Source organism: Lytechinus variegatus, chromosome 2 (genome assembly GCF_018143015.1).
Source record: "Lytechinus variegatus isolate NC3 chromosome 2, Lvar_3.0, whole genome shotgun sequence".
NCBI lineage: Eukaryota > Metazoa > Echinodermata > Echinoidea > Temnopleuroida > Toxopneustidae > Lytechinus > Lytechinus variegatus.
In genome coordinates, this window is record NC_054741.1 from 64750195 (window position 1) to 64770101 (window position 19907).

The 19907-nt window shown below is 35.1% G+C and overlaps 1 protein-coding gene across 1 annotated transcript; it reads right to left on the reverse strand.

The window, feature by feature from the left end:
- Positions 1-878: 878 nt before the first annotated feature.
- On the reverse strand, positions 879-19539 carry LOC121408657 (synaptic vesicular amine transporter-like). Its single transcript, XM_041600193.1, has 15 exons — positions 18819-19539; positions 18014-18152; positions 17119-17533; positions 14066-14124; positions 12784-12867; positions 10180-10275; positions 8257-8346; positions 7724-7825; positions 6569-6664; positions 5835-5913; positions 5075-5126; positions 4403-4466; positions 2323-2442; positions 1952-1997; positions 879-1088 (listed from the first exon to the last, which is right to left on the reverse strand). Exons 2-15 carry the CDS (start codon positions 18120-18122, stop codon positions 929-931), a joined length of 1572 nt encoding a protein of 523 aa, XP_041456127.1. The 5' UTR covers positions 18123-18152; positions 18819-19539; the 3' UTR covers positions 879-928.
- Between the last annotated feature and the right edge of the window lie 368 nt (positions 19540-19907).

Consider the following 19907-nt stretch of genomic DNA (forward strand, 5'->3'; position numbering starts at 1 on the left):
AGAAAGAATACTCTACTCTCAAATCTCCACTTTCTCGCCTATCCATTTCTTCTCTTCTTCTATCCACTGTTTCTATAACACTCCACATGGTGTACCGTAAACCACATCAGCGAAATTTCATTATGTATTAAATATATTTTCTTAATGTATCTTCATCATTACCATGCTAAAATGATGTATATAGTACTGAACAAGATAAAAGTACCTGTACATCTTAAATGATGAATATATAGTCGATAAAAAGACATTGCACAGTGATCCCCTTTCTTTCTTAACACGAGAGAATATTAAATATTCATTAACATACAGCATATTCAGACAAATGTCTCAAATCGCTTCATGAAAGTCAAATTATTATAATTGTACTGAAAGGTACACGGTACTCAACAACCCCTTATCTCTTTTTTTTTTATAGATATAAAAAAGAATCAACCAGGAGAGCACCCTATATTGTTTTTTTTTCCAAATAGTTCAAAAGTAAAATTTCTGAAGATAAACAAGAAAGAAGAAATATAGTTATTGGACATTTTGAAGGAGTTTAGAATACGGTCAGAAAACTGATTGAAAGCATAGTATGAAGTAACGATTATCCCTATCAGACTAATATGAGGCCTCCCCTAATCATATTCGCTAAAATTAAAAACCTTCCCTAATACAATCAATAGTGTTCAGAGGCTAATTAGTCAAAATCTTCAGGAGGTAGACCGTGCCACATTGGTGCAATTTTCTAAATAGTCGCGGGCTAACAAAATTTAGTTTTAAAGATTTTTGGGCCATAGTTTTAACATAATATAGAAGAAACATTTTCATATTTTACCCTTCTCTTTCACTTTTTCTTTTATATACTTCCCATGCTTCTTTCTTTTTTTCCCCAGTCGTGGGACTTTCCCCTTAAACCCCCATCGCTTCTGTACATCGGTGTGGGTAATCATCCATCTTGTAGTTTGACCGCTGTAGTCTCTGGTTGATGATGTGGCAGCAAAACTGCTCTCTCTGTGCCTTTTAGTTGATCTTTGGTGGGAACGTGTTTAAGCGGAATACAAAATGGCGCATACACTGCAGACAAGATGGCCATAGTTCGCATAGTCCTGCGCGATGAAAAATAGGATGAAAAAAAATGTTCATCTCTCTATATAGGCTTGGGGAGTAATACGAGTCAACCAGATAAAAGACCGGTTCCATAATACGTATAGCATCGTCATCATTTAATTCAGTCAACAGTTCCCTTTTACGAAGTGTTACTGACACTTTCTTGAGCATCCTCCTCGTTCAAACCAACTTTACTTTCGTTCATCATTTTCTGTCATGAAATCTTTCGTTTACTTTTCCCCTCAAGTCATCCACTTCCAATCCCATGCTTTTTTCATAGGTTTACCATCTTCACTTCAACACGACATTTAACCACTTCCATAACATTTTGTTCCGACCTTTCAAACAAACTCACTTGTGCTCTCTTGATCAGTTTTTTTTAGCACCACATATATTTTTATAAGATGACTCTATCTGTTCTCTTAAAAGTGTGTGTACGTGTGTGGTGCATGGGTTTTCGTACAAAAATCAAAATAAGATGGTGAAGTTTTGTGTAAGCGTTCACTTCCTTTCACTGTCTTTGCAATCTTTTTTTTGTATTTTATTATATGAAATATGAAATCCATCTTTCTGACCCTTATACCGCCCCTGTTGTGACGCAATGTGTTCTCTTTTATCACATTGATGAACTGGATGAACATTTTTGTTTTAATATCTACCATTGGCGGCGGAGGCCAAAAATTTTAGGAGGGGACAAGCAAAAAAATTTTGACAAGCCAAAAAAAAAAGAAAGTTCTCAACCTTAGGGGGGACGTAGGAAAATATATGATATCTACATGTATGGTATGTTTTGACATGTTAACTTTGAGGACGATATTGTCGTTATATAGGTTGACACGAATAAATCATACACCCAACTTACCACGCGAATCCGATGGAGTTTACCAAAAGCCCGCTGATTGTTGGCCCTGAAGAAAATAAAAAGTATTAACATATTACATAATCACTACCACTTTCTATATACTTATTCAAATACTTTTTCATCACCAACACTACTACTACTACTACTACTTCTACTACTGCCGTATACTATACTAAAAATACTACGTATTGTGTTACAATGACAACGACAATTCAAATTAAAATACTAATATTACTATTTCTTTAAATCAGGAATTTGTAACATAATCTGACTAGTGAAGAATGGGGGGGGGGGAATAGGCCTATACTCCGTCCAATGCCGGCCATCTCACCCTCGTTCATTAATCATCGACAAGTTTTAAGAAGACATACCTACAGCAAACCCCACGCAAAAGGCGAAAGTAGATATGGCAGCCGCTGCACCGTATGCACCATTGTATCTAACGTCAGCAACAAGATTCAAGGAAGCCGTCATCGTACTGTCAACCACACCTACCATTAAATGACATTAATAAAAAACAGGGAAAATGCCTTTACATGAATTGTCTTGGTCAAAAATTTAGAGAGAGACTGAAATGTAGGTATAGCGGGACGATATTTCAACATATGAGGGTAAAAATGTAGACGCGATATTTTAGTCGGTACACTTTAAAAACACTGAGTAAAATTTTACCCAATATTGGGCAGAAAGGGAACATGCATGTTTGCTGGATATTTTTTAGCCAATATTTTATTATTTTAACACAACATTTTGTAAAATTTACAAATTTTGGATATCTTTTTACCCGAACAACAAGCATGTTCCCATTTTACCCAATATTGGGTAAACATCTTTATTTTTAGAGTGTAGGGCTTTGGTCTCCAAAGTCGGTGACGCGTCTTCGATTCCCATTCCTTCGGAGAGGATCTTAAGTCTTCGGTCCTCTGGTTGCTGGATTTCACAACCAATTGTGCTCTCTCTGAAATCAGGTAAAAAATCTTATAGCACCACCACAACCAAGTGGACAAGACTGGCCCGGGACAGGAAGATCTTGAGGAATCCTTTAGAGATGAATAAACCTATCATTTGCACTCTAAAAACACTGAGTAAAATTTTACACAATATTGGGTAAACCTTATTTTTTTAAATTGCAAACATCTCCATGGAGTATCAATATTCAGAATGGATTTATTCCCCTAAACCGACTTTGATATGTAAAAATGGAATGCAACTGCATCAATCCCATATAGGGAAATGAAATGGTGTTTGAAAATTGTCCGAACAGTTTCCATTTCGAACTAAAATTATGCTAATATAAACTTTTCTGAATAAAAACGAGTGAAAAAACACTATAGAAAGAGTGGCATTCTACTCTCCCAAAGAGATATACTTTTTGTGGGTGAACAAAGAACGAGTTTTTTTTCATAAGATATTTAAAGCAATGTTTCAAGGTAAGAACTAGGGTTTGAATTTTACATTATGGAGAGCTTGGATTGAACAACACGTCAATCAGATGAGAGTATTGATGAAACTTGAGAAGCCCTCATACCTGCTCTTTCTATTGTGCTCGAGGCGACAATTGTCATTATTACCTTAGCGCACAAGCGTTTCAAGAAGCGAATATTTCTGCGATGTAAAAAAAAATCTATGTAGTTTACCTGCATCTATCGTAACACAATTTGGACGAAGCGTCACTCATGGAAATTAACACCATGGTTGATATTTTAAACCTACATAGCAAATAATTTCACCCGTGTATCAAATATCCATATGTACGATACTCGAAATATTAATTTTAATTTTGTATTGCCAAAACGTGAAGGACATATAGGGAACACTTTTTTTTAATGGCATCCAATCTTGGAATGCTCTTCCTAATTACGTAAAAGCAATTAATATATTTTCTCAATTTAAGAGTGCATTAAAGAAGCACCTTAAACTGGAAGCTATACTCGAGAGCAGTATTACCAGTAAAAATCACACATTTTGTACAGTTGGTTTCTAGTATTGTACATGTAGATAATGTAGGGTATGTCAAAATATAATCTTGTTTCATATATTAGGAAGATTGTTGTTTGCTTCAGATGTTTGCATATTATTTGACTGATGGACATGTATGTATGTATTTTATTAATTTTTTTACCATATTCCAGTACTTGTAGTTTATACTTTTTGTTACAATATGTTAATATTTTATACCAGCTACAGGACCCCATTGGAAATAAGCCTTACGACTTTCATGGGCTATCTTCTCAAGGTATTCTTCAATTTCATTGTAATCTCCTGTGATATTCTTGACGAATAAAATCAATCAATCAATCAATCTATGACCGCATGATTATAAGCGGCCAGAGTCGGAACATCGATGATGACAATAATTATTCCGCCTTGTGGTTGGTACAAGTATTTGATTCTTGATAACCACACACAGGGGACTAAAGAAGGGATACATATAGAAAAATATATATTTACCAAACGAGATGCCAATAGCCAACATCGCCGGTATGAGTTGAACAACGTGTGTTACCAAAGGCACCTGGTCGAGATGAATATAAATACAAGTTAATAATAAAAATAAATTCATGTCAGCAAAGCACTGGGTATTATTTTACCTTAAAAACAATAGGATACATAATAATACTTTTATTATCAATTTCCTGCTATTTCTTTCATATAAAATTACAAGTTATATGATTATTGTGAATAAATAATAATAAATAACACATTTTGAAAAACACATGTATTATATCCCGGTTTGAATGAATAAGTTATTACTATTATTATCATTATTAGCACCATTAGTATTATTACTTTACTACTACTACTACTACTACTACTACTACTACTACTACTACTACTACTACTACTACTACTACTACTACTACTACTACTACTACTACTACTACTACTACTACTACTACTACTACTACTACTTCTACTCCTACTACTTGTACTTCTACTAATATGATCAATATTTTCAAGTTCTCAAGTTCACCTCTGTCCTGTAAACATGGTAACGAATCATTACGACATCCCTACCATTAATAAAATATCAAAATGAAATGGGAGCTCCATACACAGATCCCCGCAAGGATTTGATGTATTTGAACAAAAAAAGAAGAATTTTACAAAATATAATCTCACCGTTGCTATGCTGGTCGCAAGGAGAAGAAGTGACAGCATCGCACAGAGCCACCTAAATTCGAAGGGGAAAAGAAAAACTCAACTGTGTCTATAGGCCGAGTGCTAAAATGCATTTTAGATTTGACCTTCCAATGTTTATCATTATTTGATTACAATTTATGAAATATAACAACGCTATTAGAGATTTTTTATTTGTAGTGGCGTTCCATTAAAAAAAATGCACGTCTATTCGATGTAAGATGGATGTAAATGAATTAAAAGGAAATGGCGCGTTTACCTCCGGCGTAATGTTAAATTGATGAAAAGTCAATCTGCATCCTTGAAAAGTACAGTCTTAACATATAACTACATTCATGCGACAATGGATTATGGTAACGCAATTTCTTTTCTTTCATCCAAAAACAGCAACTTAAAAATGTATTGATTGTAATAACAAAACAAAAAAGGTGGAGATATCGAGCAACAACAAGAGAAATAAAAATACATTTCTCCACTCCCATACTCAAGCACAAATCACATGAAATTAAACTCTACATAATGTTATTATGATAAAAAATAACCCCAAAAGCTTAGCATTGCGAACGAAAACGAAATCACTATAATCCCAATTATTTGTCATTTAAATGATTTGGCATTTCTAATTTTACAGAATAAGATACTAATTTCTTTTGTTAACGATTAAAATTCGAAGAGAAATAACGCCCTATATATTATAATTAGCTGTAAAAACACGCATGCTTGTTCTTTCTGTAGTACTCACCTCCCTATTCTTATACCATAGAATCCAAGAACTATACTCGATATGATTTGCATTATACTAGAAGGCAAGAAAATGACACCTGTAAAGAAAAAGCAGTTAAAGGAGGATGATGCTATGTAATATATATCTCATTTTTCTCGCTGTATTGACAAGAGGGGGGGGGGGGGGCTTTTTCCTTTTAATCGTTTTTATACGAATGAATTGAGAGTAAATATGAACAGGTTCAGATTCAAAGTAAAATTGACCATGCCGATTGAAAGCCACAAAAACTGGGTACAATTATATTAATCGTATATGTAACCATTATAACGTGGTGTATGTAAAATATAATTTTCAATAAATTAACAACAAATGAATATTTGTTTTGTCATTTGTACAGCGCCTTGTAACTTTTGAAAAAGCGCTTAATAAGAAGTAATTATTATTATTGATATTATATATCATTAAAATAACAGCAGTGAGATATACCTTTATAGATATTATACAATTGTATATAGTGCTTTATAACTAACAATAACAGATTATAATAAAATAACGTAAAAATAAAATAAAATAGAAACATGAAAAATTTACGCATGAGAACAGCAATATAGACTTAAATAAGTCACATAACATTATTCAAGTCAGGGGGAAAGGGTTAACATAATAGATCCCCCCATTCTGCTGAACTTTATATATGTTTCCTGCTTGAATCGACGGCAATGAATTACATTTTGGATGTGAAGAAGGCATACCTAATTGCCAATCTTTGGCATCTGTCGTCTGAAGTAGCCACAGCGGCAGCGTAGACTGAAGGAGAGCTATAACGGCACCGGCTACAGTTATAGCACCTGTTCACATAAATAATTAAACATTCACTTGGATTGAAAAATTATCAGTCCTCTGCATTTTGTACATCACCAAGGCTTTTAAAAAGAATATTCGATTTCAATTGTTTTTTTCTGTTTGCATTCCTTTAAAAATCGACTACAGCATATAGTGCCAACAAACAAACACCCCCACCCCTCCCAAAAAAAACGATCCCTAAAAGATAAACACAAAAAACAGCAAATGAACCTATTAGTAAATTAAATGAAAAGATTCAGAGCAAAATTATTGGTCACATCTATTCACCAAATCTCTTCCCATCGGTTTACCTATATTCATAACATTTTATAGCACTTCTGTTTATTTTGCCCTCATATTTTATTGGTTTTATTGATATAAAATTCCATTTCATATCTATCCAATATGTCATTTTTCATTATCATCTTCGAGTGCCTATTTAAGTTGTTGATGGAAATACGCTTATATAGGCCCACAATATTTTTCCCCACACACACTAAGAAATAAAGGTTCAAAATTGAACCCCAAAAGGTTGATGCAGAAATCAGAACCCTATGGGTTCAAAAATTGAACCCTGCGGTTGGGGTTCATTTTTGCGTCCTGTGGGTTCAAAACTGCACCCTAAATTTTAAATTGAACCCCTAGGGGTGCAGTTTTGAACCCGCAGGGTGCAAAAATGAACCCCAACCGCAGGGTTCAATTTTTGAACCCCAAATCAGGGGTTCAATTTTTTAACCCATAGGGTGCTGATTCTGCATCAACCTTTCGGGGCTCAATTTTTAACCTTTATTTCTTAGTGTGCACAAAATGGCAGTAATTTTAATACAATTCATTTTTTGTCACATTTTTTTTTACTCAAATTTCTTTAGGCGATGAAATAGAACTGTCATACACTTGGGAAAAATAAAAACGGTATTCCTCATGTCATATGGTAATGATAAAGAGGTAAACAAGTATTAAAGAGAAACCATTTCTAAATATTACGACAATTATATGAATATGAATTAATTAACCCTAAACTATTCTATTCTAGTAATCACGGCTAAATAAAGAAGAGAATATACCCGCTGAAGCCAAGATGAGAGGGTCCTTTATGAGGACATATACCGGGGCAGGGTCTGGGCTGTCGTTACGAGCATGTGGCGATATACAGAGAGCCTCGGCAACTGGGTAAAATCAACACAATTTTAATAAGTATGATATTTGAATTGCCCAAACTCATATGTCCCATGCACTTGACATCATCATTGTCATTGAAATCATCTTTACCATCATCAGAAGCAGCAGCATCATCATCGTCGTCATCACCATCGTCACCATCGTCATCATCATCATCATCGTCATCATCATCGTCATCATCATCATCATCATCATTATCACCATCCTCATCATCATCATCATCATCATCATCTTTTTCTTCTTCTTCTCCTCCTCCTTCTTTCTTTCTTCTCTTCTTCTGCTACTCATTTTGCACCCCCGCAATTTCTTCTCCCACACCCAATCCACCCTTTCAAAGTCATTTATCACCAGATTTCATACAATGATACCGTTACCATGGTAACAAAGCAGGCATATCTGCTTTCATCTTCAAACTTACTCGTTAAGAGAAATGCAATGGCAGCCAAGATGAGAAACGGCGTGGCTTGTCCGAGCAGGGAGTATAGAACAGAACCAAAAGGGGGACCAGCTGTAAAATAATAATTTCATGATGTTGTGAGAAACTGTAATCGATTGAAATTTCGATCGAAATCATCGCAATGTTGCAATTTACTAATCAGTTTTAATCAATTAATTCAATCACATCAATATATATATTGATTGCTAGCGACAGACGAAGAATCAGTTAGAAAATTTAAACTACTGTTAGGACTTATAATTGAATGGGGGACCTAAAATTGACATGAAATTGATTGCGATTTTTTTTAACTACATACCACTAAAATTACTACAAGGAATACTTCCCTCGCCTAGCCATTCATACATATACATCAAATGCACGTAAACTACCGTTCCCTGATCAGACCTGATCATGGCCGTACGCAGAAATATTTCACTGGGGGCAGGACGAATAAAAATAAAAATCGAAATCGAGGGCCAAAGTGAAATTGAAGGATTTCATCAATACTTTTGGAGAATTTCGTGAAAAATTTCAGTAAAAAAAGGAAGTTAAATCTTTCTGGGGGGTGGGGCACTAGCGTACCTAAGGGGGGGGACAGACTGCCCCCCTGACAAGTCGCAAGTAATGCAGGGGACGTACCCCTGCCCCCCCTTTGAGAAGCAAAATTAATAATTTGTAATGTAAAAATGCAATGAAAACAGACGTACATGTGCCCCTCTTTTGAACTTGAAGACCATTTTTTTCTTCTTTTTTTCTTTTTTTTTGCTTGTCAGTTTTTTTCTGGTACGAAGTCTTCTTTACTTGCGATTGAAGACCTTTTTTTTGCTTGTCAATTTTTTTTTCTGGTATGAAGTCTTCTTTATTTGCGGTTGAAGAACTTTTTTTTTTGCTTGTCAAATTTTTTCGCGGAGGAAATATCCTCCAAAAAACTTGCCCCCCCCCCTTTGGAAGATCCTGGGTACGCGGCTGGGAGGGCAACTGCCTCCCATTCCCACCTCCCCGCTGCATACGGCCATGGACCTGCTTAAGCGTTATGAGCGATTTCATGCTGCTGGATTTTGGAGTATATTATCTACAAAATCGAATATGTAAACAGCTATCTTACTATTTCATGACATACCCAAGACGTTTGCATCTATTTGGAACCAATTAAAGTTGCTTGAAATGTGCGTCTAGCGATGACAGAGTACATGATCAACCTTGCTGAGTAAGGTTGATCACGAGTCTCACGAAAATACTCTTTTCCAAATGAACATTGAATAACAGCATGAAGTAGTAACATTCAATGAAAACCTAAAAAATCAATATAACACTTTCATTCATCTAAGAATATTCAAACTAGAACATGGAGAGAATCCCTAGATGCATATGATCGATTTTTTTATTATCTCATTCATTTATTTTTTTTTTACTTATATATTCAGTATTTTCGATGAATGGGAGAGGGGGAGGGGGATCGACTGGGGAGAGGGAAATCAGCCTATGCATTTCGCCAGATATTCCTTATTCTTCTATCAGATACTATACTGACATTTAATCTGTACAAACACATAGGGCTCAAAGGTGGCACCCGGCTTTTTTAAAACAGTTTAATCTATTCATTCATTTATTAATATTATTATCATTATTATTATTATTTTTTTTTTGAGGGGGTGACAATCAAGGCTTTCTATCAAGAGATGATACCGACCCATATTCATAGGGGTACAATAATCATACAGTTACATGAGCAAGTCATCCTTTATCCACACTCGCTCTTCCTTTACTACTATTTATCTTTTCATCATTATAAAATTCAAGATGTTGCATTGCGATGGTTTGCCCCCACCCCCATCCATCTGTATGGCGCCCCTGCCCGACCATATTTAAAAAGAGAAGACATTTTGAAAGTTTTTTATTTACCTAACGAACCAAAGGCGAAAGCACTGATAGCAAGTCCAATGGCGAAGCCTCTTTTCTCCTCATCGTCTGCATAGCTGTATGCAACCACACCAAGACCTATTTTCACAAAAAATACCATTACCTTATTTCTTCATATAATACACAATGATATAGTTTGACTATTCGGTGGGTTTGACGAGCTAATGGAAAAATGAAAAAATCATGATTAATACATACGTATTCATAATATTTTAGGTTGGGGTAACTGGTATTACTTAGCATGGTAAACATGATCAATACTCTCAAGGGGGTGGTTCTTGCACATTCATCCAATTACATAACTAATTCAATAATGTTGGGAGTGATAATTTATGATGATGATGTATGTATATTTGCTGCCTTCAGTCAAATCGGATGTATTTTAGTCATGTGTTTTATCAAATAAAAAGGGTACTTACAAGCAATACCATTACTAAAATGACGGGATCCGGCGGGGGGGGGAGAGGTTCAGAATTTGACAACCAGTCAATTTGGCTATTTTCGCCATCATGAATATTGTACAGCTTTGTTTTCTTTGAAAAAAAAAACAATATATATATATATATACACACACACACACACACACACACACCTTTGTATAAAATACAACAATTCAATAAAAAAATCAAGTAGTGTTTCAAGTAGTGATTTTTTTTCTTATTTCTTTCTCTTTGTTATTCTTTTCTCTTCTCTTCTCTTTATTTTTCTTTTCTACTTTCTTTTTTGTTCTTTTTGCTTTTTTAAATCAAGGTACTAAGATTTAAAATCGAGTAGGTGTGTCTCAAATTTAAAACCAGAGCTTTTACTGTAAATATACTTAGATGTTACAGTAGAGTACTGAAGTGATGACGTGATGTTTATACGGATAGCCTACGTAATAGATATTTGACTTAATGCATTTATAACTTAATTAATCTAGATAGATTAATATATTACCAAATGGAATCTTGAATCAATATATAATGATGAAATTACACTGACTATGCTTGAATATTATTGCAAATGTTCTGCTTTTTATAATTTTATCATCTTATCAGTAGCGTACCTAGGATTTTCCAAGAGGGGCAAAACCGCCCGCCGAAAAATTTGACAAGCAAAAAAAAGGCTTCAAGCTCGTCAGGGGGGGGGCAGGGTCACGTCCTTTGCATTGGTTGTGACTCGTCAGGGGGGGCAGGGGCGGTCTGCCCCCCCCCCCAGGTACGTTACTGCATCTTTTCCCTCTCCGTTCTTTTTTTTTCAGTTTCTTCTTGTCCTTCTTTTTCTTTTACCTTCTTCTACTTCTTCTTCTTCTTCTTCTTCTTCAATATTTTTGGTTGCTTACTATCTGAAGGTTTATCTTCTTAGCATGTTCAGTCTCACACATCGTCCTACCAGCATATCGTTTCAAACACGAAAAGCGACGTGTACAAATCAGTGTGACATCAAAATGCAACCACCGACTGTCATTAACGAGATGAATAGCACACCTTTGTCAGATCAAAATGTCAATTTGCAGAGCGTAAGAAGAGACTTTTACGACAGCCATTAAAACTCCCAAGACAACCCCATTTCAACTGGTGTGAAAAAAGACGACAACACTGCCCTTTGAGATTGATCTTAATTGCATCGAAAAATTGCCCAAGACGCAAGAACGAGGCAATTTAAAAGATACATGCCCACGGTTTTGATCGGAGATGAATATTCTCATGTATAGAATGAGAATATTTAACTGGGAGGCGTAGATTGATATTTAACCCTGTTTCTTTTTATTGTAATGACTCACTCCTGAATTCATTGAAAGATCGCCAGGCTAGGTGAAAATGACCAAAGAGAGTTCGGGAAGATGGAGCTTGCAAAAATAGATAGATAAATATCATGGATGTATTCTTCTTACATTTGTCCATGAGCTTACCTGCGGGGGGGGGGCAAGTGCCTCTGACAAAATTGGATTTTCATGCCCTTTCTTCTGTTTTTTTTTTACTTGACCAATTGAGGACGGGTATTTGCTTTCGTACATGGTGATGACCTTTTTTGCTTATCAGAATTTCATATTAGCATTATTATTAGAATTATTTTTAGAAGTAGCATTATATAAAGTGTGAAAAATTTGCCATTCAAATGAGAATACTCTCTAGCCATGTTGTGTTTTGAAGGGATGAAATGATAAAACTGCCGAAAAAGAATCTGTCCATGATTATGCTTTATCAAACACACCTTTTCAAAGTAAAATCATATTTATTTTCAAAGAACTAAACATACATCTTTTAAACAACAATATATCAACAGATTATGTAACAAAATATGAATTCCCGATACAAGTAACATGATGTTGTTTATTTGTATAAGAGAACATGACAATTACATTGTCGATGTCAATAAGAACAATAACAAGAATAAAGAATATGAATACGAATCGGTATCAAGCCCGCTCTTCCTTTATTTGAAGGGGGTTTACTTTATCAAATATATAGTTCTCGTCGACAAAACGGTCGACGTTTGTCTGAAAACGCACGACAATTTACAACTGAAGATTTTATTATCATTATTATTATTATTATTGTTTTTTTTTTTGGGGGGGGTGGATCGTAATGATATTTGAAGACTCACCGGCTATTTCAATCGCCGTGGCAGCTATTCCGTGGAGTAAACGGGCAATCAGGAATACAACAAACGAATGACCAAAAGCATAAGCTGAAAGAAAAGAGATTACCGTCAGTAAGTAAGGAATATAAGATGTAGTAATAGAATAATACAAAACAAAGAGGACATATCCACTGCAGGAAATGCATTACTAAAAAACCTATATATGATAATTTAGTGATATTTTATACACCTGACGTCAGAGGAATCTTATGATAAATGGTTTACGTCTTAACATGCATGTATTCAACTTTACATGCATGTCCCTAAATCGAGATTAGTGTGAAACCTTTAAGACCATTTCTTCCTTTTAAAAATACATTTATCGATTTTTACAGACGTTTAAAGGAATTGCAAATGTACATGGATTGGTTATAGAAATTGGCCGGTTTTCACAGCAGACATCATTATTAACTATTGTGTGTATATACTCGCTCTTATGAGGTGGGCAAACAGTACTTCGTTTTGTTCAAAATTTGAAGACAAATATTGGCCGACTTGGGAGCCCCTGCGCAAATACCGGAGCAGATTTCTTATAGGGAAAATATGTAATGCTAGATGTCCTTTATGTTGCAATTCGGACATGTATGTAATCATGATCATGTCAATATTGCATTGTTTTCAGGATAATTGAGATTCATATGCCATTAATTATATAGTATAAGACATGAATTCTATAGACATATTGTAAAAATATAGTAAAAACAGTTTTGACATTTTAAACGCTGTTTACTACATGAACTTTAGTAGTTTTATTTTAAACAATTTAAACAACCGTGTTTAATTTATCGAAGATTGAATATCAAAACTTAAATTTTGTTATTTAAGATTTCACACACTTGCCTAAATATTTATTGTTAAACAACTGCTATAAAGTTCATACAGTAATAGCGTGGTACAAAAATCTTAAACAGATTTTTTTCTATGTAGGCCTAGATTACAAGGGATCCATATGTTGTTTAAAATTGTTATCTTATTCTTCAGAATTCAGTGTATACTACACCATCGTTTGATACTCAAGGACAAGAGTGCATAAAGTTATGCCCGAACTTTGAAGATATTTCTTGCCTTGTTTTCGACATGAGAGTATTTGCAATCAGTACAGTATAGAGCAGACTACTACCGTAACTATGATTTCGATCTACATGTATAATTTGGCGGGAAATCACTGTGAATGATCACAAATATAGATTCAAATGACCAATTGACATTGGTTCACTTACTACGTCTCCTAACTGTGATGACTTACCTAAACATGATGCGATCAAAATGATTGTGCTCACGAATAATGGAATGAAATATCCAATCCTGCAACCATACAAAATACCAATTAACAGTATGAGGCTCTAAATTGAAATCTTAACTTAAAGCGGGAATACCAGCCAAGTTCTTTTAAAATATTTGTTTTTAAGACGAAAGAAAAAAATCACAAACAAACAGACAGGAGAAAGTTTGGAAAAGTTCTTACAAACGATTTATAAATTATGATTATAATATGATGCTTTTAAGTTGTAACAAATTGTCATCATTATACACATGGAGGTGTGGATTGATCTGACCATGCACATACTTATAAGTGCATGATAATAAAATTTTGAGCTAGACCTCAGGCTAGGATAACTTCCACAATTATTTCTCTAATATACACAAAATTACAATTAATTTTTAACAAATTCAGAGTTTTTAAGAGCATGTATAGAAATCCATTTGTACTTTATTCTGATAACCACCCTGAGGAACAAAGTACTTTCCTAAAAATGTACAACATGTAGGCCTATATAGAAGCTCTTGCAATTGCCCCATCAAATAAATGCATATTTGCACAATTTAAAAAGATCCCAGCGTTTTCAGGTCTAAAATTTAGAGACAATGAAACGGTCCTAAGTCGTGTGGTCCAGTAGTTAGAGCATTGGACTCATAATCGAAAGGTTGTGAGTTCGAATCCTACTCTGCTATTGTCTCCACTTTGATAAAAAGGCCCGAGAGTGATATCTGTCGTCTGTAACGTCAGCCACTAAGACTGATTAACCTAGACGTAAAATGTTTCATAGGTAATTGGTTATATACCACCTTGACGTTTACCAGCAAAATGCTGTCCTGCCGAGTTCCTACGGGAGTTACTACAAACAGAAAATATAAGTTTGTTTAGGAGACAAATAACTACTTTGATTTTTTTAGAAGAACCTGAGATGACACTTTAATGAAAAAAAAGAAGACCAAAAATAGAACGTGGAAACGGGATTGACATGGCTCACAAAATTCGACAGGAAAAGATCAAAATGAAACTCCAGATTTATTACACTTTTTAAATCTACAATTCTGTGAAAAGGGGGAATAAGGGCATCGTTGGGGGGGGGGGGGACCGTCACCCTATCTAATAGCATCGGTCCTCCAAGGAATACCTTTTTCATTTGATTGTTAATCTACGCACGGCTTTCTGATTGTTCAGCCTTGCTTCCATCTAATGAAATACCGAGTCCGAGAAAACAGTTCTTTTTATGCTTCAGCACGAAACGGAACTACGCGTGGGACTAGGGGAGAATCATTTGTTAGGAATAGGATATTGGACTATGGAAGTCAATCTAAATCAATTCAACCGGTCGTGACGCCACCCGGATCATTCATTTGCAGTCTCTTTTTATTATCTGAAGTTTTATGTAACAATTTCTATCCAATAAAACCTGACACCAACATGAACTTTATTTTGACTGATGTAATCCATTGAAGTCTCATTTTATTCTCTGAGTTTCAGTATAATAATTTGTACCCAGTAAAACCTGACAACAAGCAGCTGGAACAATTAATCACTGATCATTTTCAACTTAAAGAGTTATACGGATTCAAGAGGGACGTGGTAATCTCATTCGATATTGTTTAATGATTTCCTGTATTTGAAAAGTTAGATTTTACTTCTCAATTTTTTTGGCATATGAAAGTCCACTTTACTATTATATTCCATCTTCTTCCTTTATGACCCATTCTCATGACCAGTGGCGTAGAGATGGAGGAAGCTCTTGCCCCCCCCAAAAAAAAAAATCGACCAAGTAAATATAGAGAAAAGTAAAGAAAAAAGAAAGAGAAAAGAGTGAAATATGATATTATTTTCTGAATCATATTAAAAAAGAATCTTTCACAAAATCAAATTTTTGTTATAAACAAATATAACATTTTTGTTCGCTTAATCGTTTGCCCGCCCTCCCAAAATTGTTGGCCCACTACACCACTACTTGATACCATCTCATTTTATTAATAGTTTTACATATCGAAAATGTTGCATCCTTTACATTTGATTTACCCTTCTCGATTTTATGTTTTCTATTTCACCCTCCCCTTCTTCTCTCTCTATCTTTCTCTCGGTATGTTCAGATGTTTGTCTGTCTGCCATATCTGTCTCCCCTCTCCCATCCCCATTCCCCACTACAATGTTAACATAATGTTTTGAAATGTTTTTCATGACGGGTTTTGTTGTTCCCACCCATCCCACGTCAGTCTGCTTTCCCCCTATATTGAATTTGAACTGAATTGACTTTGAATCAATTTATCAAAATCTCACATGTGTTTCAATGAGACATGCTTAACGAGGTTATGCTACTGACATCATGTTAATCAAACCAACGGGATGCAACGCCGAATCTCTCGTATGTCAGTCTTGAATTGTAATTGCAGCCACCCTGCCTGAGCGGAATCTACATGTAGATCTATGCAGTACACAACACGCATATAAAAAATCTTTAGAATGTCACGTTTGTAACTAAAAGTACTTATTTCCATATACATGTAGTTGTGATTTATTTTCCATTAATAACTTGGGATCATTTTTTTTATTCACAAGAGGGCTCAAAAACTTTTGAGCATATTTGTCATTCAACAATCTCTATTTTCAATAATTAAAATAATTCGATTTGCTTCAGAACCAGGTAATATGATTAATAGTTGAACTGTAAACTGATATTGTACAAAAAAAATGAAGTATTTGCCACCAAGAACAACATAAATGTACCAAATATTGCCAACCTTATTTCCCTATACACAGATACTGGGAGTGCTAACAGAGAGCAATGTTATGTCATAACTTTGTTGATTGAATGGGTTCATTGATTGAATTAGCCCCAAGTAAATTATGTACATTAGGTATAGATTCACAATAAATGAACATCCATAATTTGTATCAATTTCTACTGGTGAAAAACTTCCGTTATGCATTAATTTTACATCCATATCATGTTATCAATCCCCTCTCTACCCCCATCTCTCTATATATATCTCGCATATCTCGCGAATATTCTTTTTTTTTTTACTTACCATTCAGTGAAGATACCTAGAGGAGCGCTAAGGACCAAGCGCATCATAAACTTGGAAGCGAGGAGGAGCCCTGTCTTGATGTTGACTCGCTTACTGCATTCATCCACCGTCTCTACCGTGATCGCGCTTGTCTTATTTTCATTGACGAGCTCGCTCTCCGATCCGTTCTCAATTCCTACCCCACCGTCATCATCGAACCATGACGGATGCTCGGCGAAGAATTTGGCAGCGAGCTCCTCGTCGTACCACGAGTATTCTTGGACGCGGGAGATGGGTACGAGTTCGAGTTCGGAGAGATCACTTTCCGTACCACTTTGAGGTGGAAGATGCGTTCCATTTGGTGACTTTGGTTCACGGTCAACAATGGATGTATTCGAGCAGTAGGATTTCATGAAGATATCTGGTATGATAGGAACTGAAATCAAGAAATTAAGAAAGAAAAGATTAAGCTTGTGATGGTATTTTTTTCATGTAAATTTGTACTAGGTCTAGAACTCTCTTGTATTTGGGCATTACCGTTTGTCCTTTAATATTTGTCTTAATAGTTAATCTTTACTGTTATTTCTGTTCAGCTGACATGATACCTCTTTTAGATTAATAAGTAGAGGTTTTAAAACTCTATATGATGATAAATTTGTTGTTTATTCACCATGCAAAACAATATTCTGATCGACAGAATAATGGCTCCCCCAAAAATGACTAAAAAAAAGTATTCCATAATTTCAATTTGAACAGAATATAAAAAGCCCCATAAAAATCTCATCAGAATAAATTATTATGCGCCAATATTAAACCTTTAGTTGATATTTCATCATAAAATTATGGTTAGAATGCGTGTAAACCTATAAACTTCTAAGAGAGTGCAACTGTTAGGGATTTTGATTTTCGTACTCACCGACCACGGTCATGAGTGTTTCGTCGAGAAAGAGAGCAACAAGAATAACGATGAGGATGATGGTTCGAGAAGATCGAAGTACCGTTAAAGCATCGTTCACCCTCATCATCGTCCGATTCGTGGAGCAAGTATTTCAGGACTGTTTGCATGTTAGAGTGAGAAGAAAAACTCAGTCATACATTCGTTTAATATCAACAGCGTTTAGAAAAAAAAAGAATCCGGTGGCGGGAAAGTGTGGACTTGTTTTTGTTGATTCTAGTAACAAATATGTAAAATGTAAAGAATTTCCTTAAAATATAAATAACGGAGGAAAATAATTTCATTTATACTACTGCCGATAGGGATCTTTGTACAGCGTATATGCAGTATGTATGCTATGCTAATTGATGATTTATTTTATTTTATAGGAATGCGTAAAGAGGGTTATATACATACAGAGTATGTTCATATTCAAAAGAAAGAGAAACATGGAATTCGATACAGGTACCCAAATATGCAGTTCATGAGGGGTTTATCATACCCAGTTTTAGTCAAGACGTGGACTAAATATACGATAGAATAACACGTTTAATAATTTGTTTAAAAGTAATTACTAGATGTTTTGTATGTTCAATTAGGCCTTAAATGGTCACATCGCGAATAGGTTTGACTAATATTTGATGATCTGTGCGATTGATATGATATTTTCCTTTAAGAATTTGATGTGATAGCATTTCATCATTAAATCAAGAGATCAGTGCAATTACTAACTTCGATAAAATTCGAAACGACGAAGTAAATTTGTGGAAATTTTATGCACACTTACCAAAAAAGGCTGAATTACACCAATTAGGAAGATATTTGCAGAAGACACCTAGTCAAGACCAGCTGGGCGAAAATGTTTTCCTTCTACAATATCATCTCGTGTAAAACTGAAATTTAGCATGTTTAGTGGTGGACTCGATGAGACTTCGAGCATGGGCTGCACGAAACGCGTTACAAGTTGAGTGAGAATGCTCTAATATAGAGTTAAATTGAACTATCGACAGTTGCTAATCACTTGTTGTGAGGGATACACTGATAAATAACAAAATACAGCGGCTTTCATCTATTCCTTGTAAGAAACCAAATCATAAGCCGGTGAGATAGTATGGATTGCGTAAGGAAAATACCATGTCTACTTCCTGTCTGCAGACGAAATAAGTGATTTCACAACGAGGTATACAAAATCGACTTTCGTCAGTTTCGAAATCTTTTTCTCAAGTATACTGTATTTGGTTGGCGACGCACGGGCGCGCTGTTTGGGAAAATTCCCTTTCTGTTTCTGTTTTCCGTTTGTTTATCTCAATTGTATTTCTTCTTTTTATTCTTCTTCTTCTTCTCCACCTCCTCCTCCTCTGTGCACGTATTAGTAATCAGGAAATATTATTTTCTTTAATTTGTGGGATATACAGGAGATTGCCGCAATGACGAAGCAAGTTACTGAAAATGATATTTTTGAAAGCCGATAACACCAACCCGAACACTGTATAACTTCTTTCAAATTACTCAACGCGATCAACGCGAAAGGGTGCACTGCCTTGTTTGGCGGCATGCGTTTACGTCCATGGAAGCAAACATACCCTCGGGAAATTCAAACAAATTGCGTACTTTTGCAAATATCGAACACTGTTAAATAATTTGTCTATTGTTGATAGACAACTAAAATCACGCCACTGTACAATGTAGGACTTAAAAAAGGGAACAGTGTGTGTACTTTGAGAATAGCAGCAAATCTTGAGCTCGTGAATGCCGTTGGCAAATCACTCGAATGTAATAGGTATTTTCAATATCAGTGATAGATGTACTGTATCCACATTGCCAATGAATAAAATAACAGACTACACCTCGTCGGTTGATATTCGTACTTACCCTG

Coding starts and splice junctions, on each gene's coding strand:
- LOC121408657 (XM_041600193.1), bottom strand. CDS start 18,122: ATGATGAGGGTGAACGATGCTTTAACGGTACTTCGATCTTCTCGAACC. Junction 8,347..10,179: donor TTTCGCCTTTGGTTCGTTAG/GTAAATAAAAAA, acceptor ATTATTTTACAG/CTGGTCCCCCTTTTGGTTCT. Junction 5,914..6,568: donor TGCCAAAGATTGGCAATTAG/GTATGCCTTCTT, acceptor TTTTCTTTACAG/GTGTCATTTTCTTGCCTTCT.